At 34.6% G+C, this 24,192-nt stretch overlaps 3 protein-coding genes across 3 annotated transcripts; 1 reads left to right on the forward strand and 2 right to left on the reverse strand.

The window, feature by feature from the left end:
• Nucleotides 1-10,389: 10,389 nt before the first annotated feature.
• On the forward strand, nucleotides 10,390-13,511 carry LOC120077836 (pentatricopeptide repeat-containing protein At5g48910-like). Its single transcript, XM_039031903.1, has one exon. It carries the CDS (start codon nucleotides 10,688-10,690, stop codon nucleotides 12,731-12,733), a length of 2,046 nt encoding a protein of 681 aa, XP_038887831.1. The 5' UTR covers nucleotides 10,390-10,687; the 3' UTR covers nucleotides 12,734-13,511.
• On the reverse strand, nucleotides 13,082-14,504 carry LOC120077838 (chlorophyll a-b binding protein 151, chloroplastic). Its single transcript, XM_039031904.1, has 2 exons — nucleotides 14,279-14,504; nucleotides 13,082-13,872 (listed from the first exon to the last, which is right to left on the reverse strand). Exons 1-2 carry the CDS (start codon nucleotides 14,422-14,424, stop codon nucleotides 13,221-13,223), a joined length of 798 nt encoding a protein of 265 aa, XP_038887832.1. The 5' UTR covers nucleotides 14,425-14,504; the 3' UTR covers nucleotides 13,082-13,220.
• Nucleotides 14,505-16,297: 1,793 nt separating this feature from the next.
• On the reverse strand, nucleotides 16,298-19,887 carry LOC120078491 (calcium-transporting ATPase 12, plasma membrane-type-like). Its single transcript, XM_039032763.1, has 2 exons — nucleotides 19,520-19,887; nucleotides 16,298-19,128 (listed from the first exon to the last, which is right to left on the reverse strand). The coding sequence occupies exons 1-2, from the start codon at nucleotides 19,829-19,831 to the stop codon at nucleotides 16,477-16,479; spliced, it is 2,964 nt and encodes a 987-aa protein (XP_038888691.1). The 5' UTR covers nucleotides 19,832-19,887; the 3' UTR covers nucleotides 16,298-16,476.
• Between the last annotated feature and the right edge of the window lie 4,305 nt (nucleotides 19,888-24,192).

The following is a 24,192-nucleotide window of genomic DNA, read 5'->3' on the forward strand; positions in this document are numbered from 1 at the left end:
CGTCTGGTGACCATTTGGAGATTGATCATGTTCTGTTTGTAACAATCCGGAAGAAGGAATTTTCTTAAAGAAGTTTGTTCTTCAAAAGTAAGGGTTTCTCAAACCATATTCTCCTCTTTCTTTAATTTATTTTTGCACGCTGTAATTTTTGTGTTTTTTTGCATATGAAGGAACTCTTATTCAAGAGTACCTACGAGCGAAGCAGATCTTTCCAATTCATTGTGACAGGATTACCATGTATACATTCAACATCAAAATATGCATTCATAATGCTAAAGAGATCAAGAGATCGTACTAGATGAAGATTTCTTCTTCACAATGAGTCTAAAAACCCAACTGTCTACCTCGAAAATCACCACTCGGATAGAAGGAAACGGAGAAGACAACACCACTTAAAGCCCTCAGTATTCTTGGAGTGAGAATCCAAAGTGTGGGCTTTTGTTCGGATTTGGTAGAGGGAAGGAGTAAGAGAGACCGTACACAACAATTAAGTGGGAGATGAGATCGTCTATCGCATAGACAAGATGCTTGATCATTTAGGTGAAGTATACGATCGTGTAGAAAAAAGTAAGCGATCGTCTAAATGATCGTGTAGGAAAAGGTAAGCAATCATCCAAACGATGGCGTAGGAAAAGGGTGAGCGGTCGTCCAAATGACCGCGTAGGAAAAGCTAAGTGATCGTCTATACAATCATTTAGTAAATACCGGGAGCTAAACGATCGCTTAGGAAAAAGGTAATGATCGTTTAGAAAATAGTGCGCGAAGGTGTAATCGGTAAGCGATCGCTTAGTAATATCGTATATGTAAGCGATCGTGCAGGCACTATCGTATAGGCATTGATTTTCTAAACGATGACACTCTCTTTAACACAACGTCTGTACCTATAACTCCTGCACACCGTCAGCTATTTATAATGCACTCATCCATTATTTTGAACAGAAGAGACGCTGTCCCATTTCCCTTATACCCATTCAATGAAAGTGATCTTATCATATTCATAACATATAAATTAATATCATATATTAATTATAATATTTTCCTCTACAAGATATAAATCATATTTATATCTAATTTCCTCCAAATTAATGTGTCTCATACATAAAGTTAATTATATCATATTTAATTAACTCGTTCAATTATATCACATATAATCGAACTCCCTCTTGTCAATTTGAACATTTCAAACTGACCCAAAAACTGATTCTTAACTTGTATCCAAGCTACTAGGGACCTTATAGACCTATGGCTCAAAGCACCAATGGTACGTGAATAGCTGACTAAACTCTTTAGTCACGATATCTACCATCCGTTAACTGCCAGACATTCCACTAAAGACTGACAGTTGAACTCTTCTTGCCATAGATATATTTTTATGTCCATTGGATATAACCAATCATCAATACGATGACTCTTCACAGATGCTCATAATTACAGCAAGCCAATTTAATTTTTTGCCCCTGTACTTACATCTTCCTTCTTAAGTACCACTGATCCCTCTAATGAACATTAAAACATAGTCCAACTCTTTGTGAACACCTCTCCAGCCATGAGAAGATGCGTGGCGCAATATCGTTCAAGTTTCGGGATCAGCCCTTAAGAGAGCAATCTATCTACTTACCCCTACTTTAGGGAAGGAGTAAACTCCATCTTGTGAAGCTGAGTTCCCAACTCCCAAATCAGACGAATCCCCAAAATGGTAGGTTTGAGTCGGCGTTATAGCCACTCGTACCCATGCAAATCAAAGGACCGCCCTTAATGGCAGGAGTTCCCAACTCACTCAGGATTGAGGTCATGATACCTATGGTCATCCTAATGAAGTAAAGTCTCAGTCATGAACGGTGTTATATGACAAGACATTAACACTTCGAGGTCAAGTCTTATACAAACTCTTTGTATAGGACGCCCCTAAACGAATGATTAGGATCAGACCTTCTGTGATAAGTCACAACATTTGTAACAATTCCACAAACCGGACCGCGTTCGTAGTGTTACCAGGATAAGGTTTCCCTCCTATATCCATATACTACAGACTATTTTTATTGTCACTTAAGACATGATCCACTTGTATTTCACTACATACATGCTTAAGTTACATAAAGACAACCAGGGATATTAAGTTTATTGGTTTGTGGTAAAATTAAAAAAAAATATATCTAAATGTGCAAAGTCAAGTAGTGAAGTAAATATCATTTATATTATATATCACAAGTGTTCGTACAAAGTTGTTTACAAACTACAGGACACGAGACTTTAGGGCACAAACCCCAACAGCATAATCATCTTTCTGTAATTTATGTTCTATGAAAATAAAAAATTTGGGACGATTCATGTTTCCGCTCAGGGCCTTCACAAGTTCCTACATGACCAATGCCCATACATTCTACATTGAAGCATTTATTTTCAATACTCTTTTGTAGAGTTTTTCCTTTGTGATAATTCTTTTGTGTGGTTCTTTTGAAATTTGAATGATTAGAACGACTACCATGAAAATAATAATAATTTCTTCCTCTGCCACGATCACGACCTCGACCTCGACCACGATTGTTAACATTCATAACATTCACTTCAGGGACTAATATTGTTCCAGTTAGTCGAGATTCATGGTTCTTCATCAATAACTCGTTAATTTGTTCGGCCATGAGAAGACATGAAATTAGTTTAGAATATTGTTTAAAACATTTTTCTTGATATTGCTGCTGCAGGAGCATATTTGAGACATGAAATGTAGAAAATGTCTTTTCTAACATATCAACATCAGTAATTTTCTCTCTGCATGACAACATTATTGAACTGATTTTAAATAATGCGGAATTGTAATCACTTACTGACTTAAAATCTTATAGCCTTAAATGCATCCACTCGTAACGAACTTTAGGAAGAATAACTGTTTTTTATGATCATACCTTTCTTTCAAATTTTTCCACAAGATACGGAGATTTTTTATTGTAAGATACTCCCAAGTTCATAACATCCAGGTGAATTTTCTTTTTCTTGACTAGATGTTGTATTTTCTTCTTTAATTGTTTCTCCCAAGTTCATAACATCCAGGTGAATTTCGACATCGAACGACCATGACAAATAATTATTGTCATTAATGTCAAGGACTACAAATTCAAATTTTGTACAGATTGTCATGACAACACTATCACAAAATATTGTATTTATAATAGAAAATTAATATGTACTAAATATGCAAAATAACATTTAATTTACTAATTATAATAAAGAGAAAAAACCGACCTACCTTCAGCGATGGAAGCAACAAGAGCTCGTGTTGATAACGTGCAGTGAAATTGAGGAGCATAATGAATATGGAGAATATAATATAATAATATATACTTAAATATAATAAATAAATATAAAGTATAACATGATATAATAATAAACTAAAATTATAAAATAAGTAAAACTATACAAATTGGGCAATGTAGAAATTATGTAGAATTTTGAGTGGATTAACTTGCTAGACAAAGTGATAAGTAGGATATGTCTTGCATGAAGGGAAATTTGTATGGATGACCCAATTTTTGGGTCCAAAATGTCAAATGACACATTTTTAAAAAATAATGTCAATCAACCCTCTGCTTACGTCATCACGGGATGAGATTACAAAAATGCCCCTCTAGTCTATACAAGTGTGCTCAAACTCAACGGTTGTCCCACTCTGCTTAAAATTATCGTGCAAGTGTCATTCAACCTCGCTCGACAAAACCATCGTCCATCTACTGCCGTAATCGAAGTTCTCTACTGTCGTAATCGAAGTTTTCTACTGGGTTAGTGAATTTAATTTTTGTCTTCCATGTTGTGTTGCATCTGTTTGGGTTGGTTTCGTTTGATTGGTTGTCACGTTCATAACTGGTTTCGGGGTTTAATCGGTCACGTCTGTTTTTTATTTTGGGTTTCGATGTGTTTTGCATTGGTTGAGGACAAAGAAGATATAGTTAGAGTCAGACAAGGTAGTGGACGAGTTTTGCGAGAGCGAGATGGGATAGAGCAATTCAAGCGAAAGCGAGATGGGCTAGAGTGAGATGAGCGAAAGCGAGATGGGCGAGAGCTAGCGAGAGCGAGATTAGCAAGACTTTAATAGTATGTTTTGTTAGTGATTTTTTAGTACGAACCTATTAACTGATAAATTGAATGTTCATACAATACAGGAGTAATTTAAGATGTCAAAATCTTTGAAAATTCATGAAGTTGATAGGTTTCTGGGCAAGTAACTTGCATGGCCCACGTTGTGAATGCCAACAAGATTGTAAAGCAAAAGCTTACTGGAAGGCAGTTAGAGATGTTCAAGAAAATAGTTTTTGGTCGCTTTCTAGACATTGAACTTGTATTCAATAGCCCACTAATCCACCATATGTTATTGAGGGAAGTGAAGAAGTCAGGAATGGACTCATTAGTTTCTTTGTCAGAGGAAAGGTCGTCACATTTTCGAAGGACGACTTTTTATTGATCACTGGTTTGTGGTAGTCTCCTACGCGAGTTGGACGGAGTGAGGAGTCCTCACAAGAACTTTTTACGAGGTACTTTGGTAGTCGGTCGACCTCAGACGCATTCCACTTGAATTTGCTTGAAGAAGAATACAAAAAATTGGTATTTGAAAATGACGATGATGCTGTAAAAATTACCCTAGTATATTACATAGAGGTTGCAATGATGGGTAAAAACAAGTAAAAGAATGTTGTAGATCGTACTCTATTTGACGATATTGAAGACATAGACTACTACAACAATCTTGATTGGGGTACAATTATTTGGCAGAGGACACTCGACGCCCTGAAGACCACACTTAACGACAAGGTTGGTTCATACAAGAGAGGGTGAGGGGAAATAAAAATTATGTTGTGAAGTACTCGCTTCGTGGATTTTCCCAAGCATTTCAGGTAGATGTTCCTTAACTTAACTTTATCTTTGGTTTAACATTAACATAATTATAAATTTGAGTTGTTTGGATTTAGGGGTGGACGTACAAGATCCTTTCATCAATTGCAGGGAACGTTGCCACTCGAAAGAGTAAGGTAGCCATTCTTCGTATATTATGGTAGTCGTGCTCCCACTCAGTGTCATTCAAAGAATTCGAGAGAGACATTTGTTAGTCTCAAAATGTAAGTGTAATCTATGTAGCCACAGTATGTTTATTCGGTAGTTAAATGTATACTAACTATCTTACTGGGTTCCTTAATGCAGACAAAAGTCAAAGAGGGTTTTGTCATGCCTGGTGCTGAGAAGGAGTTTCTGGACACCTTAATTGATAGACGGACCGTAAGACAAGCACACTCTGACATCCTTGAACTGTTGACTTACACCCTACCATCGCTTCTTCACTACTGTGACTTGAAACGTTGGAAGTCGGACATTGAAACGTCTCATTGGAAGTTATCCCGACCTACCTCTACGAATACACAGCACGGGTCGTTAGATTATGGAATATTTGTTGTAAAATTCTTAGAACATTCAGTGACTGGTAGTGCCCCATTTGTAATAACTCAGGATAAGATGACTGACTATAGGATGCAATTGGCATGTCAATTGTGGACGAACACTCCATATTATTGACGTACATGTATATTATGTATGTTGTATATATTATTGATGCAATTTTACTAACATGTTATTTAAATTGTTAGTGTAGAACTACCATGAATATAGAAGATTCATTCATGAATAGCCAACAAGTTAAATTAAACTTATAAAAGGAAGAGTGAGATAAGCGAGACATCTGAAAGGATTCATGAATAAACAAACTAGACGATCGTTTATAGTCTCTACACGTTCGCTTAGTAACAATAGACGATTGCTCACAAACACCCCGCGATCCCTTACAAGATACTACATGATCGCTTACTAACTACTACACGATCGCTTACCAAAATCTATACTATCACTTAACTCTGCTACACGATCGCTTAGTAGAAGTAGACGATGAGCGGCACACTACACAATTGTTTATCAAATGCTAAATGATCATTTATAAGTTTTACACGATCGCTAACAAATACTAGACGATCGCTTACAAACTCCTACACGATCACTTATAATTTATTACACGATCACTTACAGATTACAACACAATCACTTATAGATTACAACACGATCACAGGGCTCTGCTACACGATCGCTTAAAAGAAGTAAATGATAATTATTAATTACACTTATAAAAGGAAGAGCGAGATACACGAGAGCGAGATACGCGAGATGGGCTTACAAAATACTTTGTGATCGCTTACGAACTCCTACACGATCGCTTATAATTTATTACACGATCGCTTATAGGTTACAACATGATCGCTTACCAACTACTGCATGATTACAGGGCTCCGCTATACGATCGCTTAGAAGAAGTAAACGATAATCATTAATTACACTTATAAAAGGGAGAGCGAGATACGCGAGATGGGCTTACAAAGTAATTCGCGATCGCTTACAAACTCCTACACGATCGATTATACTTTATTACATGATCGCTTACAGATTACAATACGATCGCTTACAGATTACAACACGATCGCTTATCAACTACTACACAATCACAGGGCTCTGCTACACAATTGCTTAAAAGAAGTAAATGATAATCATTAATTACGCTTATAAAAGGGAGAGCGAGATACGTGAGATGAGCTTTTTTATCCAAATAAAAATGCTAATTTTATTTTATTTTTACAATCACTCAATTTTGATTCGGAACTTCTTTTTAAAAAATCTATTTTAGGCTCTAAATTTTAAACATAAAAATTATAATTTAAGCCAATTAACTTTCAAAAATATTTATTTTGTTTATATAAGTATAAGAGTTCAATTTTTAACATGTTTGGTTAATTTTCTACGCTTACAGATTACAACACAATCACTTACCAACTACTACACGATCACAGGGCTCCGCTACACGATCGCTTAGAAGAAGTAAACGATAATCATTAATTACACTTATAAAAGGGAGAGCGAGATGGGCGAGAACGAGATACGCGAGAGCGAGACGTTTCCAGAATGGTTCACAAATAGCCAATAATTTAATAACATTTATAAAAGGGAGAGCGAGATATTTGAAGAGATTCAAGAATAGACAAACTCTAGTAATTAAACTTATAAGCGAGATATTTTAAAAGCGATTACAAGTGATAGCAAGATTAGCGAGAGCGAGACGTTTCCTGAATGGTTCATGAATAGCCAACAATTTAATTAACATTTGAAGAGAGATGTGAATAGACAAGTGGCACATAGAAAATTATAATTTTGAGGATTAAAGTGACACATAGAATGTTATAGTTTTGAGGATACGTGAATAGACAAGTGGCACATAGACAATTACATAGACAAGTGGCACATAGACAATTACAAAGACAAGTGGCACATAGACAATTACAATCGACCGACATTTGAATAATTTGTATTAGAATCAATAGGTCGCCTAGACGTCAGCAGTTCACTACAGTTTTGCCAATTATGCCCATAGTTCCCATACCTACCGCGTTGTTCTCCTCTTGATGGTATTCTTTGTACTCTTCGTCGCCCGACCTGTACCACTCTTCTAGGAGGTGCAATATGCTTTTTCACATATTCCGGAGGTCTCTTCTATTCAGATATGTGTCCAAGTGGATTTACAGGATCTGCATAAGAAGCCATGAGGATGTCAACGCTATAGAATGGACTGCATAAACCATGGATGGGGATATTTCGTTCTCGCGCAGCCACAATCACATGCGAACATGGGATACTGAGTGAGTCAAATTCTTTGCATGTGCATTCCTTCGTATGGAGGTTTACAATATCGTCCAATTGATTGTCCCACACATGGATCCTATAACAGTCAATCGACTCAACTCGATATCGTCTGCCTTTGTCACACTCAATTGCTAATCAGTTTTCACAGTAGTCCGAGTGTGACGTCGTTCGAGATGCCCAATAATTTCTCCGTTCATAAAACCATGACTGGATGAGGCCTCGAATGTGTTCCAACAAGCACATTATGGGCAATTGTCGATATTCTTTGGTCAATGAATTGAAACACTCTGCACTATTGGACGCCATGTTATTGTATCTTCGTTCTGTTTGGTAAACACGCGCCCACCTTTCAAGACCAATATCCTCTAAATATTTCGATACTGCACCATTTTGAAAAGTACGTAGTTGGTCCCAGTGTGCTTGGAATCTGACATGCGAAATGCCCTGGCTGCATTTTTGAATATCCCAATAATCGTGCTATCTTTAAAGTTGGAAAGAATATTATTTTCTAAGTGGTAGGTGCACAATTCATGAAATGTTGTGGGAAAAACTGCACGAATGACATTGTCAATAGATACCAATCGATCGAATACAAACACCAAGTTAGGGGGTTCTCCAATGGCACACTTCAAGTTCGACATAAACCACTTCCAAGCTCGATCAGTTTCATTGTCCACTATGGCATATGCTGGTGATAAACTTGGTTGTTGCCATCCATGGAAACACCGACCAACATGGTCCCTTTGTATTTTCCTTTCAGATGCGATCCATCAACAATTATCTCAGGCCGACAACTTGAAAAACCTCTAATACAAGGTCCTAATGCCATAAACATGTACTTGAAATGGACATTATTTTCAAGTTCGATTTCAAACCTTGTACCTAGATTCTCCATCTTTAACGCTTCACCATATGTATTTAAAACAGCATACGACTCTTCTGAAGTACCCTTGGCTAGAGCATAAGTAGTTTCCCTTGCACGCCACGCCTTATCATAACTTATGTTTACGCCGTACTCTTTTCTCATATCCTCGACGATGTGACAAGGTTTATAAACATGTCCTATGCCTGTAAACTTGTCTTTGATTAGTTCATCAACTACCGTAGTTGTTGCTTGTCTATGGTCATGATTAAAATTTCAATAGAACATGTGTGCGACCGCATATACTTTATGATCTTAAATATGTCACACCCTGGAATTTTAACTGCACGAAGGCTCCACTTACAATTATCCTCTATACATTTAACAGTAAACAAAGACTTAGTTAACTTCCTTACTTTATATTCAAAATTATTGTTTATGCACAAAATAGACAATCTCATTTTTAAATCACTCTTACTCAAAAAAATTTAACCAATTTCAACATCTGTCTCAGATGAAGAGGTGTTAGGCATAATCAATTCCCCTCTACAACATGAAGACATAGAATTTAATCTTGCTGATCTCTTAGTAACAGTCACTGCAGGTCTATGCACCTCTGAAGGACCACAGTCCATAGAATTTAATCCTACTGATCTTTCATTATCGATCACGAAAGGATCATGCTCTTCTGAAGGACCACAATCCATAAAATTCAAACCTGCTGATCTCTCATTACCAGGCACAAGTCTATTACATTGAGTTTCTCTTTCCAAGTCTACTGCACGAATGCTGTCATTGTCTATTGATAATATTGATGGTTGAGTGTTCATAGACAATAGAATATCACCCTCTTTTCGATTAAGCTCATATGATGCCTCGTATTATCTGTCTACACCTATACCATCATCACTCATATTCACATTTTCGTCGTGGTATGATTTAGTGTTACATATAGTTGAACTGTAGAAAGATCGTCTTGGCAAAGAAGGAAGTAAACATCACCGTCATTCCGTATGTACTATGGAGGAGCTTCAAAGTCAAGCTTATATTTAACTCTCATAACAACATCAAACTCTGAGCAACTTACATTTTCAATCTTGTAAATTTGAGCTTTAAGTTCTTCGTACTTCAAGGTAATAGGCACAACGATTCCTGTTAGCTCGCTTCCAACATACAAATTTCGGTTCTCATCCTAATGACCTCCGTATCGAATTAGTACACATTGTGTCATCCTACAAAGCAATAGAAAATTTTTTATTAAGCAGATAGTAATACACATGGATCTCTCTCGCTGTCGCTCCCACGTGCTCTCGCTCTCGTGCCTCTCGCTGTCGCTCAATGTCGCTCTCTCCACCTTTCTCTTTGTCCCTCTTTCTCACACTCCTTTCATTATGCTATTTTACAATGTCTATTTGCGTACCTGTTTTGAGACCACGTTTCTATAAACACTAATGAGACCAAGTTTAAGAAAAGTATGTTCCGTTCTGAAAAACCCGTTCTGAAAACTCCGTTTGGTTCCGAAAAACTCCGTTCTGGAAAACCTCGTTCAATAAATCTCCGTTCAACAAAATGACAGTTCAAATAAAGTTTAAATTTTAAAGAATACACCATTTTGCTATGTGTTTAAGTTGTAGAAAAATTTCGTGAAAATTGTCAAATTAATCGTACAGTGACAAACAATTACATCACGATGGAAGATGAACAGATAGAGAGAGCGAGATTAGAGAAGTGAGAGCGAGACGGTTATCAGGGGCAATTTCTGTAATCTCATCCCATGATGACGTAAGCAAAGGGTCAATTGACATTATTTTTTAAAAAATGGATGTTTGACATTTTGGACCCAGAAATTGGATTATCCATATAAATTTCCCCATGAAGTTCACATTTTTAAACGTTTGTTTGTTTTAGTCTTCTTTTCTTCGTAAACGCGAGTTGAATCTTGATTAGCAGAGCTCTGCAAATTATTGGAAGGGATTTGATAAAACGTTGAATCTAATTTACATTGATCCTTATCTAGCACTTCATTCATCAATATCTCAATTGGGTATTCTCAAATCACAACCGAACTCCATTCTTTGATTTCTGGTTCGATTCTATCGAAATCTGATGCTAACTCTTACACTTTCACATTCTCTCCAACCATTTATCCCTCGCAACCTTCATTTTCCTCTTCAAAACTGCGAAACTGAACGAGAAGCAAAGCAACTCCACGCTCTCTCGCTCAAAGCAGGCTCTTTGAATCACCCTTCAGTATCTTCTCGTCTTTTGGCTCTCTATGCAGATCCCAGAATCAACAATCTCGAATATGCTCAGTCCCTTTTCGACTGGATTCAAAAACCCACTTTGGTTTCTTGGAATTTGCTCATCAAGTGCTACATCGAGGACCAACGTTCAAATGATGCCATTGCGTTGTTCTGCAAATTTCTCTGTGAGTTCTTGCCTGATTCTTTTACATTGCCTTGCGTCCTAAAGGGTTGTTCTCGATTGGGTGCACTACAGGAAGGGAAACAGATTCATGGGTTGGTATTGAAAATTGGGTTTGGTGTGGATAAGTTTGTTTTGAGTAGTTTAGTTAGTATGTATGCTAAATGTGGTGAGATTGAGCTGTGTAGGAAAGTGTTTGATCGAATGGAAGATAGAGATATAGTATCATGGAATTCTTTGATTGATGGATATGCTAGATGTGGTGAAATTGAACTGGCACTGAAGTTGATTGAAGAAATGCCAGAGAAAGATTCTATTTCATGGACTATTCTGGTTGATGGTCTTTCGAAAAGCGGGAAGCTCGAGGCTGCTAGAGACGTGTTTGATCAAATGCCTACTCGAAATTCTGTATCTTGGAATGCTATGATTAATGGCTACATGAAAGCTGGGGAGTTTAACACCGCACGGGAATTATTCGATCAGATGCCAGAGAGAAACCTCGTTACATGGAATTCAATGATCTCGGGATATGAGCTGAACAAGCAGTTTACACAAGCCTTGAAGCTGTTGGAGGCCATGTTGAGAGAAGATATATCACCCAATTATGTTACTATCCTCGGAGCTCTCTCTGCAGCTTCAGGATTGGTCAGTCTTGGTAAGGGAAGATGGGTTCATTCCTATATAGTGAAAAATGGTTTCAGAACAGAGGGTGTGCTCGGCACGTCGCTGATAGAAATGTACTCCAAGTGTGGCAGCGTTAGGAGTGCCCTCGGAGTTTTTCAGTCTATACCTGAAAAGAAATTAGGGCATTGGACGGCTATAATTGTAGGCTTGGGAATGCATGGGTTGGTAGAGCAAACTCTTGAGCTATTTGATGAAATGTGCAGAACTGGATTGCAGCCTCATGCTATTACTTTTATTGGAGTGTTGAATGCTTGCAGTCATGCAGGATTTGCAGAAGATGCACACCGGTACTTTAAAATGATGACGGATGATTATGGAATCAAGCCTTCTATCGAACACTATGGTTGCTTGATCGATGTTCTGTGTCGAGCTGGATATCTTGAAGAGGCAAAGGATACCATTGAGAGAATGCCCATGAAAGCAAACAAAGTAATTTGGATGAGTCTACTAAGTGGTTCAAGGAAACACGGAAACATAAGAATGGGGGAATATGCAGCTCATCATCTGATTGATTTAGCACCGGATACTACTGGATGTTATGTTATTCTTTCGAACATGTATGCCGCAGCTGGCTTGTGGGAAAAAGTTTGTCAAGTAAGAGAAATGATGAAGAAAAAAGGAATCAGAAAGGATCCAGGATGCAGTTCCATTGAGCATCAAGGTTCAGTTCATGAATTCATTGTGGGAGATAAGTCGCATCCTCAAACCAAAGAGATATACATCAAACTGTGTGAGATGAAAGAGAAATTAAGTTCAGCGGGACATGTTCCCGACACTACTCAAGTTCTGTTATGCCTTGAAGAGGATAATAAGAAAGAAGCAGAACTTGAAACCCATAGTGAGAGGTTGGCTATAGCTTTTGGTCTTCTTAATATCAATCATGGAAGTCCTATTCGCATCATAAAGAATCTTCGTATTTGCAACGATTGCCATGCTGTGACTAAACTTGTTTCTCATATTTATAACCGTGAGATCATTATCAGAGATGGTAGTCGATTCCATCACTTTAAAAGTGGATCTTGTTCTTGTAAAGATTTTTGGTGACTTCATCTCTTCTTAGTTGCTGGTAAATCTTTTCTTCCTGCTTGAGCAACTAGCATCGTGTTCATCTAATCCTTGTCCTCATGATTCCAGGTAAATTCTACCATTGCAAGTAGATATTTCTTGGAAGCTATACGAGGTTATCAGTTTGGTATAGAAGTTTCATAGTTTTAGTTTCTTTATGTCTCAAACAAAACAAAGGAAAATCCTTCCTTGTGATTTTGAAACTCTTCGTCAACCTCTTATCTTTCCTATGGATCAATCAATTTGTATATTTTTTGAAACCTGTAAATAGTATGTGCCATCTGCCGAGACGCATGCTGAATTCTATATGTGAAAACAACAACAAAGCACAGAGAACTTTGAACTTTAATGATACAAATTTAATTGTAGGAAGTTTCTACTAGAGAAATTACATCAACATGAGATTTTCAGGAAGAGTGAGATGCTTAAGTGTGGTAAAACAGAGAGTTGTTTCCTACAGGTTTCTTCATTTTCCGGGGACGAAGTTGGTGGCGTAAGCCCATGCATTGTTGGCAACAGGATCTGCAACATGGTCAAAGAGATTCTCAATAGGACCCTTTCCAGTGACGATAGCCTGGACAAAGAATCCGAACATGGAGAACATTGCCAGCCTTCCATTCTTTAGTTCCTTCACCTTCAACTCAGCAAATGCATCTGGGTCATCTGCCAATCCGAGTGGGTCAAAGGCACCTCCTGGGTAAATTGGGTCCAGTCCTTCACCAAGGGGACCACCACCAACCCGGTAACCTTCAACAAAGCCCATGAGCACAACCTGGCATGCCCAGATTGCAAGGATACTCTGAGCATGGATGAGGTTTGGGTTGCCAAGGTAATCTAGACCACCCTCAGAGAAGATCTGAGAACCAGCCTTGAACCAAACCGATTCACCAAACTGGACGCCATTCTTTGCAAGGATTTCTGGGAAGACACAACCTAATGCACCAAGCATCGCCCATCGGGAGTGGATCACCTCAAGCTCACGGTTCTTCGCAAAAGTCTCGGGATCTGCTGATAGACCGGCTGTGTCCCATCCATAGTCACCAGGGAACTCTCCAGTCAGGTAAGATGGTGTTTGTTCAGAGAATGGTCCCAAGTATTTTGGGCGATCTGGTCCGTACCTGATATGTCAAGAAAACATGCGATTTCAATTTGAAATGAAACTTAAAATATGTGTTCTTAGAATCACTAATACATGAAAATTTACTTCCCAATTGGATGAATCTTCCTACTTAAATGTGCTCACAATTCGATTCAGTAAATGTTTAAACAACTTTTTAATGGACTGTGCTGAATGAACTGATCTTTTTTATTTTAACTCATCATGCCCACTACAGGAAAACACCAGACAATTACTGCACAAGGTAAAAATGGTCCAAGAGACAACCTAGAGCATGAAAATGCAGAAGAAACCATCAAGGTACTAATTTTTTAACAGTTCTAAACTTCCTTTGATCCTGATACAGAGAAGAGACCTATACAAACAGCCACAATTAACTGCTATAGGGAAAATGGAAGGAACATTACCATATGCTTTGTGGAGCACTCTTGACTGTCCGCCGCATGGTGAAGCGGCCGCCACCGACAGCACCGACCCTTCGGACAAGCTCATTGGATTGCTTCAAGGCAGCCTGGCCAGTGAAGGCGGACTGTTGGATGGCAGAGGTGGCCATAAGTGTGTGAAGCTTTCTTAGAAGTTTGATGCAATGTCAAAGGAGAGGGCTGAAGTCTGGTTTTAGACGAGGATGATAGTAGTGGAAATGGAGGTTATATTGGGGATGGAATGATATAATGGATTAGGATTGCTACAAGTCAGCAGCATCCTATTGGTCCTTCTGCTTAAACCCAGATTTTCATGCAGATTATTTATGGCCTATTGTTAAGCCACGTGGCATCCAAGATATTGGTGGGGTCATCCACATAGCCACAAGTTTCTGTTGTACTAAATCAGCTACTCTTAATGGGCCGAGTGAACCAATGAGACTTGAAAGCCCAATACTCTGTTGAAATGGGCCAACTGACCTTTAGACTTTCTGTTACATGTAATTACAATTCTATCATATTTTTGTAATGTAAATACATAAGTAATTTTAACTCTTCCAAAATTACTTTTAAATATGTTTTATATATTGAGAAACAAATATCTAAGGCCTGTTTGATTTATATTTTTATGATTTACAAAATTCTGAAAATAGAAAATAATGTTGTATTTCATGTTTTCATACATGTATTTGGTAGTAGATTTAAAAATTGGATTTTAATTTAAACAATGGTCTAAAATACGTTTAATATTATATTTATAAATCATAAAATTAGTTACAATTATCCATTAAATATTAGTCGACGATAAACTATTATTAATTTATTTATGAACATATTTTATATTAAAAAATTTAGATAATTATTATTTTGTAATATTATATAATTTACAATACATTGCAGAATATATATTTTAATTTTAAAAATGAATCGAGTTTATAATATGATAATGTATTTCTAAATGTTCTTATGTTATTTAATATAATTATGTATTTTAAAATTTAAACTTCAAAATTTGGATACAACGAAAACATGAAAATGATTAGTACTGTTTTAGTCACAAAATTCGAGAACAATTATTAAAAAATTTGCCAAACACATATTTGTTGAGTTTAATGAATCTGAAAACATAAAAGAAAATCTAGATTGCCAACTAAACAAATCTTTAGCTTTCATAGTGAGAAAAAATGCAAATGTGATTTGACGCTACTACAAAAATTGTATTACTTGACGTTTTTTCATAGTCAAGTATTAGTGTTACTTGACGTTTTTAAAAATGTCAACTAATCCAGTGTCAAAAATAAGAGAAATTTTTTTATTGGCTAAAAGTATCAAGCTGTAATTTACTTGATATCGTCAAGTATATGGGAGTTCTTGATTTATTTTAAGTGTTGAGTATCTAAATTCTTGACATTTATTGACATTTATTATGGTCCAAGTTTTTCATAACTTGATAGTCTTTACTTGTCAAATGTAATTTATTTTTAACACCTAAAAACTAGCAAACTTAAAGAATACTTGACACGATTTGCTTGTCAAGCTTTTTTTTTTAATTTATTAAAATTATACTATTAGAATAATATGGTTTTTGTAATAGCGCGTTAATCTCATGTAATTTGATCTTATACTTGGATAAATGTTCTAAAATTTACAGAAAACTTAAATAACTATTAAAATGTCTACCTTTTGTACCATAGTTTTTTGTTTCTTATGAATTTAAAAAAAAAAAAAAAAAAAAAAAAAAAAAAAAAAAAGGAAAAAGATGCGTGTTCAATGAATTATAAAATTGTAATGTAAAATTAACATGGGTTTCAAATAAAAATGAGATTAAAGCTAGATATTAGCAATTTGATTTAATAGAGTTCTACATTACTTTTTGTGAAAATTAGTGAATGAATTGCAAAACTTATCCAATAAGGTTTGCAATTCTTCCACTAATTGAATTATAAAATACAATTATATGAAACAGAAAATTCATGGTGAAAATAGATAGGCTACATCAAGAAAAAATCATCAAATACACCAAAGAATTTATTTTATTTATTCAAGAGTGTAAAAATACAAGAAATAAACCCTCCATTTACAGGCCAGCATGAGCATGGCAACTTGACTTCTGTCAGAATCCCTCACCCTACTCTTGTTTAACTAACCTAGGTAAACAAAACAACACAAAACCATCATAATGTTCAATGAAGGACAAAGTGAAAGAATATGTAAGAAGCCCATCCAAGTGCCAATGCTAAAAGGAAACAAATAATCCATTGCACTGCACTTAGTTTCACACCATTAACAATGGTTCCATCAAACTCAATAACCATCACCTGCACAGCCAATACACTCACCACAGAAATCATAACCCAAAGAATGTGCAGCACAACATGAAAAACAGCTACTTCATTTGTTACCAATCCCATAGTGATAGCACCAAGAAGATTTGCTATTTGGCAAAGAATGAAAGTATTGAAAATCATTGTATTTCTCACATCTTCCTCCATATGAGGCATAATCTTCTGTCCCAAATACTCCAGCATCAAGAAAACAAGAGCTTGACATAGAACATGGATCACAATCTTCTTCAGAATAACTCTAGTTATCAAAGATTGCTCCCTATCGCTGCCTCCAACTCGGTTTCGAACTTCCGCATCATTCAATTCCATTACCATCATCAGGCTACCAAGAAGACACATAATCAAAGTCACCCATATAAGGTGAAATGTGGTTATGGGAGATTTTCCAGAGACCATGGTGCAGATCAAATTTATTAGAAGCCCAGAGATTAGAGCAGTGAGTTGAACTTGATAGAATTTTTGAATGTTGAGGTAATAGCTTCTGCCATATTTTAGTGTATGGTTCAAGGATGTAACATCTTCACAACTGAGATCAGAAACCAGTCTAGATACTTTAGTACTTCTGTTTTCTTGTACAATCCCAATATCAGCTTCTATTAAAGTTGGAACATCTCCTGATGTCAAACCTCCTAATAAAGCAACAGTTTCTCCCTTAGCTTTCAATTCTTTTACTAAGAGAAGCTTGTCTTCAGAGGTTGCCTTCCCCATAACAGTAATTGACTTCATTAGCTCATTTTTCTCCATTCCATCAATCTTCATTATTTCCCTAAATCTTTCACCTTCAATCTCCTGTTTGTTGGGGTCATATTGAACTCCAAGACCATCAGTCATGTTTATGGCCACAGAAAGCTCATCTTCTGATGTTAATATGATTCTTACACCAATATTTTCAAGATCTTTCAAGGCAAGTAGTATTTTTTCATGCGAGAACTTAAGACCCATTAACCCAAGCAGCTTTAACTCCCCTTCAAACACCTGGTGATCATTTGTCTGTTTACAAGCAAATGCAATGGGTCTTAAACCCCTTTCTTCCATTTCTCTGACCATTTTTTGAAAGACATCTTTTCTGTTTTCTATGTCATGAATTCTGCCTCTGATATCATAGTAATTTGAGCACATATTCAGAAGAGTTGATGCATTCCCATAAAAATGGTCATGAAAAAGATTTGCTTCAGTATCTCCTATACTTTTGTTCCTCAACACTCCAATGCCCTTTTCTGAGCTCAAAAATTTATGATCAATAAAGTCAAACCTCTGATCAGGAGATTCTTTATTGATTTTCAATCCTGATTTTTCCCAGAAATTGAGCAGATTATTCCTTAAAAGAACAGAAGTGTTGGGATCAAGGCATAAAACTCTGGCTGCTACCTCAAAGCCTTGATGAATATCAGGATGAAATTCCATACCAGGGTTGATCTTCTCTTCTCCAACAAAAAGCTCTCTAACCTCTACCTCGTGAAACGAAAACTCAGCAGTGACGTCAATACAGATTACAGAAACAAGGCCTAAAGTTCCACAAGCTGAGAGATTCCTACATTTTACTTTGTGAGATCTTCTCATCCTTTCTCTCCATAAAGAGAGGGAAATAGTGATTGCAAGAGGCATCCCATGCTGTATTCCTATTATCATGGTTAAGAGAACAGTTGCCACTAAGGAAACTCTGAACTTCCCAAACTCAAAGGACATCCTTTCAAAGGCATTTGCTACAAAGCCCACCGTTAATTTCCCCTTACTTTCAGGCTTATCATTGTAGTAATCATCATGCTTATGCTTTTCACATAGGAGACGGGTTAGAACAACAAGCAGCAGCATCAAAGACACTACAAGAGAGAACTTTTCAATAAATTCATACGGTTTGTTGATCCTAGATTGGAACAACGTCTCCTGTGAAGGATGAACAATCACATCAAGCAGCCCTTTTCGAAAAGCCGTGTCGTGATCGATAGACACCGCAATCATCTCTCCTTTGCCATATTCAACCACAGAACCAGAAAACAGAAATGGATTTCGATGAGGGTCAATGTGGGAGTTGATAGCTTCATCCAGAATCAGATTTTCACCTTTTATTAGCAACCCATCTGCAGGAACACGATCACCTTTCTTCAAATGGATAATCTCTCCCTCCTTAACATCAAATACCGAGACCCCTTGGAGTATTTCATGTCTTTTCACGGTCACTTCCACGTTGTTCTTAATCTTCAAAAGCTTCTTCTCCTGTCTTTTTTTCTGGTAAAAGCTTGACACCGAAGGGACAATTACAAGTAGGAAAACTGCAAGGAGTATCCCAACACCATCGTGCCATCCATGTTCAAGTCCCTGTTCTAAAGATCCAATGGCAAAAGACAAATCAGCAGCAATTACCAAGACCAAGATTGTGCAGCTGTTTAAGGAGTTGTACAAACAAGACCAAAATCCTTTTACAAACAGGATGAATGAGCCCCAGAATCCCAGCCCATGAACTGTTTGTGCTAAATCCCCAACCACACCAATCTGTATTAAAGAGAAACTAAATTCAATCACCAAACCAAACAAAAGCAGCAAAAAGAAACGATTACTTTGATAGATTGACCTAAAAAATTCAGCCAAAATAATATTTGATCTCGTTTTTAAAATAAGTTTTATAACCCTATTCAAACTTTAGTTTAATATTTACTTTTCTTCCCCCTCTCTCAACTCTTTCTTCCTCCCCTTTCTGCGATGATAACGGCCACATCTAGTGGAGTTGTTTCTTCTTCCTCAGGTAACGCTCGGTATTCTTTCAGATGTCGTACGACCCAAGTTCAGATTAGAAAGCTTTGTTTTGAAAAGACTATCAAATTTCATTTTGTCACAAAAAGTTTGGGTATTCGTACAAAAATTTCCAAGAAAAGAAATTGGTTACCGGTGGTTCCGATTCCGACTGCAGAAATGAGACAGCCTCCTGTACACCGCCGAAATCGTTTAGTGCTTCTAAATTCTTCTCTTTAACAAGCCGCTTAAGACGCTGCTTCTTAATTTCGCTTTCGGATTCTGAAGAGATTATGTTAATGACCGTATGAAGTGACGCCGGGGATCTGGTTCTGTTGAGGCAGAGTACGAAGCGTATGCTTAAAACAAGTTGCCTGAACTTGACGCCGGCCGGTTTGTATGAAGTGCCGACGTCGGAAACAACCAGAAGCGGCTGAGCACCACCATCATCAGTTCCTTGAAACATTGTTTTGATTCTACTGGAAAATCTCACGAATGGAAGAATATATTTATAGGCGTTCCTCGAACTATTTATAATAAATTACAATATAACAACTTTTCAAAAGAATTAAAATATTATAATCATGCTATTTTGAAAATGTAAAAAAAAAAAAAAAAAAAAACAAAACAAAACAAAACGAAACGAAAAAATAGCAACATTAAAAAAAAAAAAAAAGTGTGAGAGAAGTAAAACGGCCAATGCGCCTTAAGGACTTGAGGGACACTCACTAGTCAAAACAAAGAAAATCACACCTCATCCACCAAACATAAAATCATTTTTTTTCCTCCTGTCCCAATAAATTTAAAAAACGAGGTTTTTTTTTTTTTTAAACCACTTTTTTTTTTCATAAATTTTAAAGAATAGGTGCATTTAATTATTCATTTTAGATAGACCAATTTAATCCTTTAATTTTTAAGAATGAATTTAAGAGGCCTCGTTATTTTAAAAAATTATTAAATTTAAATAAAAAATTGATTAAATAGTGAGTTCGCAAGATGAGTTAAAAAAAAATATTTTAAAATAGGGACAATTACAATTTTAATTAAAAAAAAAATTGAAAATCGAGCACGTATCCCTAGGTTTTGTTTTTTTACAAACATGTCAAAAATCTTTTACTTGAAAATTTTATTGTTATCTTATTTCTATGTGATTGTCACACCTGTAATTACAAAAAAGTTGAAGTCAAAAATTTTTAAAATGTATTTATCATACAGTGCAATTTCCCTTAAAAATATTTTTCTCATCTCTATTCTCTCTCCTCCCTCTCCCCTCAAATAGTTCCCCTCTTTCTGTCTTTTATTAGAATTAAAAGTTTTTTTTTTAAATAGAAAACCTGGAAAAAAGAAAGGAACATCTTTCAAATTTTTATAAAATCTATACCATTTATAAATATTTTATGGAATGTCTTTAGAAGTAAAAAAAAGGTATTTGTATTTCTTTTTCCATTGTTTGCTCTACTTCAATGTAGACAGAAAGAAAACAATTCACAATTCACTTTTCTTTCTCTCTCTAGAATCACACTCCTTAATTGAGGGGAGAGAAAGAAGAGATAAGAAAAATATTTTTAAATAATTTATTTTCTAATTTATCTTGTCACCTCACCATTTAATCATTTTTTTTTAAAATTTAATGATCTTTTTTCAATGGAATGACCTTTTAAACTCGTTCTAAAAAATCGAGAACAACTAAATTGACTAATTTAAAATATAAAGGATTAAATATACCTATTATTTAAAATTCAAGTATCAAAAAAAATATATTTTTTAATTTTATTCTTATAAAAGGTTTTAAAAAATAAGAGAAATTTTTATAAATAGAAAAATAAAAAAAAAATATTTACACTTTATAGCAAAAAGTTCTAAAAGTATTTTATACTTTTGGAATTTTTTACTATAAAATGTTAAATATTTTTTATATTGAAACAGGTCCCTCAAAATAATTGTATATGAATTTCACTTTTAAAAAATTGTATATTAAATTTAATAGTATGTTTTCTTATAAAAAGTTATTAATAAATAGATAAACCCAAGTACCAAAATATTTTTCTCTTTTTTATTCTTATAAAAGGTTTCAAAACAATTGTATATTAATTTCACTTTTAAAAAATTGTATATTAAATTTAATAGTATGCTTTTTTTTAAAAAAAAAAAAAAGTTATTAATAAATTGATAAACTCAATTCTCAAAAAAAAAAAAAAAAAAAGGTTTCATTCATTGGTTGCCTTTAAATAGAACCATTAATAACTAATAACTAACCATTAAAGTGAGACTATAATAGGAATGCCTTTGAAAATGAAAGGTAAAATAGAATGATGAAAATTCTCCACCCATAACTTTCTTTATAGTATTAAATTTTTATTGATACGTCGAGATTTTTATGTTCCTATAAATTTGACATCGACATGTGAGTGAATCGATATTTCTATTGCATCGTAGAAAAATTCGTGAAATATAAAAAATTAAGCAAAAAAAATGTCATTAATGTAGATATAATATAAATTGTGACGTTCTAAAGATGTAAGATAAAATCCGTCTTATTCTTTTTTATTTTTGATTTAAAAATAAATAATAAGCAATGAGGGGATTTTGGAATATATATATATTTGTGGGCGGAGAAGGAGAAAAGTTCCCACTAACCGAGTAACTTGCAAACCAGCGCTTAGTCCTCTTTTTCTTTTTTTCTTTTTCCACCCCACCCCGCCCCCCTTTTTTTCGATATTTTCTCTCCTCTTTTAATTTTTTAATTTTTCAATTTTTCAATTTTCCTCTTCCGAAAGGGACACGAGGAGAGATCGAGATCAGAGAGAAAACACACAGCCACGTGACAGTGACAGCACGCTTTTACTCTATGGGTTCCACACTTTTTTTTTTTTTTAACCATTATTTATCCAACTATAGTTTTTATTTATTTACGTTTTCGTTTTTTTATTTTTATTTTTATTTTTATTTTTCAAAATTATAAATTTTTTTTATTTCTTTTGAATTCTCAACCAAATTTCAAAAATAAAAAATAAGTTTTTAAAAGTCTTTTTTTCAAATATTGGCTTGCTTTTTAAACTAATAGTAAAAAGTAGATAACTATGGAAGAAATTTAAAGGAATAAGTAATGTCTGTAATCTTAATTTTTAAAAATAAAAATAAAAAAATCAAATGATTACCAAACAATACTTTATTTTTTAATCATGTAAAATACATTTGCAAATGATTCATTTACTTATGACAGCATGTCTTTGGGTTCGCCTCTTATGCCTATGCCTATGTCTATGATGCCTTTGTGCACTTCTATCCCAATAGAAAGGACTGAGTGGGCCCAATAGACTATATTCATATTTTCCTTTCATGTTTTTCAGGATAAAGACTGGATGACCGTGACCTGGTCATTTGGATGGATTATTGCTTCCGCACTTAGGTTTCATGTACTAGAATCTGGTTTAGGAGTCAGACATTTTACAATCTTATGAAATATTCATTGATTTTATTTATTAATTTATTTAATTGTTATTTATTTTAAAGTTGGATTAGGGGTATCCCGGACAGTATTTTTTTAGGTTTTCTCTTCTTTGCTTATTTGAGCATAACTTAATTAAATAAAAATTTTATCTCTTTTATTTTTTTAATTTATTCTTTGAGAAAATGTATTGCCAAGCCTATGCGTCCTAGAAACATACTAAAAATTTGGATCGTTACATAAATAATAGACATGTTAACTTGTTTAAAAATCATAAAATATTTATTTACTAATTTAAATTCATTTTTAAAAATTTTTTTATATAATTTTTCTTAAAATATCCATTGACATCGTCATTTTATCAATATTTTCATCGAAATTTCTGTAAAATTATGACCTCGATATTTTCATTGAAATCGACATTTTAAACCTTGATTATAGACTAGTTTTTATAATTAACTAGCTGATGAAATTCTCTAATTGTTGGTGAGTTCATGATAAAGTTATATAATTCTATGTAGATGTAGGTCATATACATTCCCGTTATTTCTCATAGTTTAAAGTCCCAATAAATGGAACAATCAACCCTTCATATAATCATAGTATTAAATTTTCGTCGAAATGTCGATATTTCTACATTTCTATGGGTTCGACATCGACATTAGGTATAAATTGATATTTTTATTATATCGTAGAAAAACCCATGAAACATAAAAAATAATCATCAAAATACCATAAATATAAATATAATATAAATAATAGATATATTAACTTATTTGAAAATTATATAATGTTTATTTATTAATTTAAATTTGTTTTTTTTATAATTTTTCCAAAAATATTCATAAAAATCAATATCTTATTGATATTTCCATCAAGATTTCCATAAAAATTAAGACCACGATATATTTATCCACATCAGCATTGACATTTTAAATATGGCATGTAATTAATGCAAATTTTGGTAATATATATATTTTTTTTTGGACAGATTTGATTGTGGTCTATAAATATTGTTGTGTTTTGTGAAATTGATAGTGGGGCAGAATTTTAAGGTAGGTTAAAAGAAATTATTATAAAATAGTTAAAATCATATTTGTCATTTTCAAAATGAGTTTAATTGTTTAAAATCAATTTGAGTGTATGAAAGATACATTTGGAAGTGTAAAATTAAATATTGAATTGATTTTGAGTGATTAAATGCTCGTTTCGAAGTAATTCTAAACATAAAAAAATAATTTTAGACATTTTCTGCCTCTAAAGTTTTAAAAATAGTTGCAAATAGTCCGTGTGGTTAGTTGATTAATGCTCCATAAATCTTTTTCTTTTCTCCAATATTTAATAATAATAATAATAACAATAATAAATAATCATTTCAC

Source organism: Benincasa hispida, chromosome 5 (assembly GCF_009727055.1).
Source record: "Benincasa hispida cultivar B227 chromosome 5, ASM972705v1, whole genome shotgun sequence".
Classification (NCBI taxonomy): Eukaryota; Viridiplantae; Streptophyta; class Magnoliopsida; order Cucurbitales; family Cucurbitaceae; genus Benincasa; species Benincasa hispida.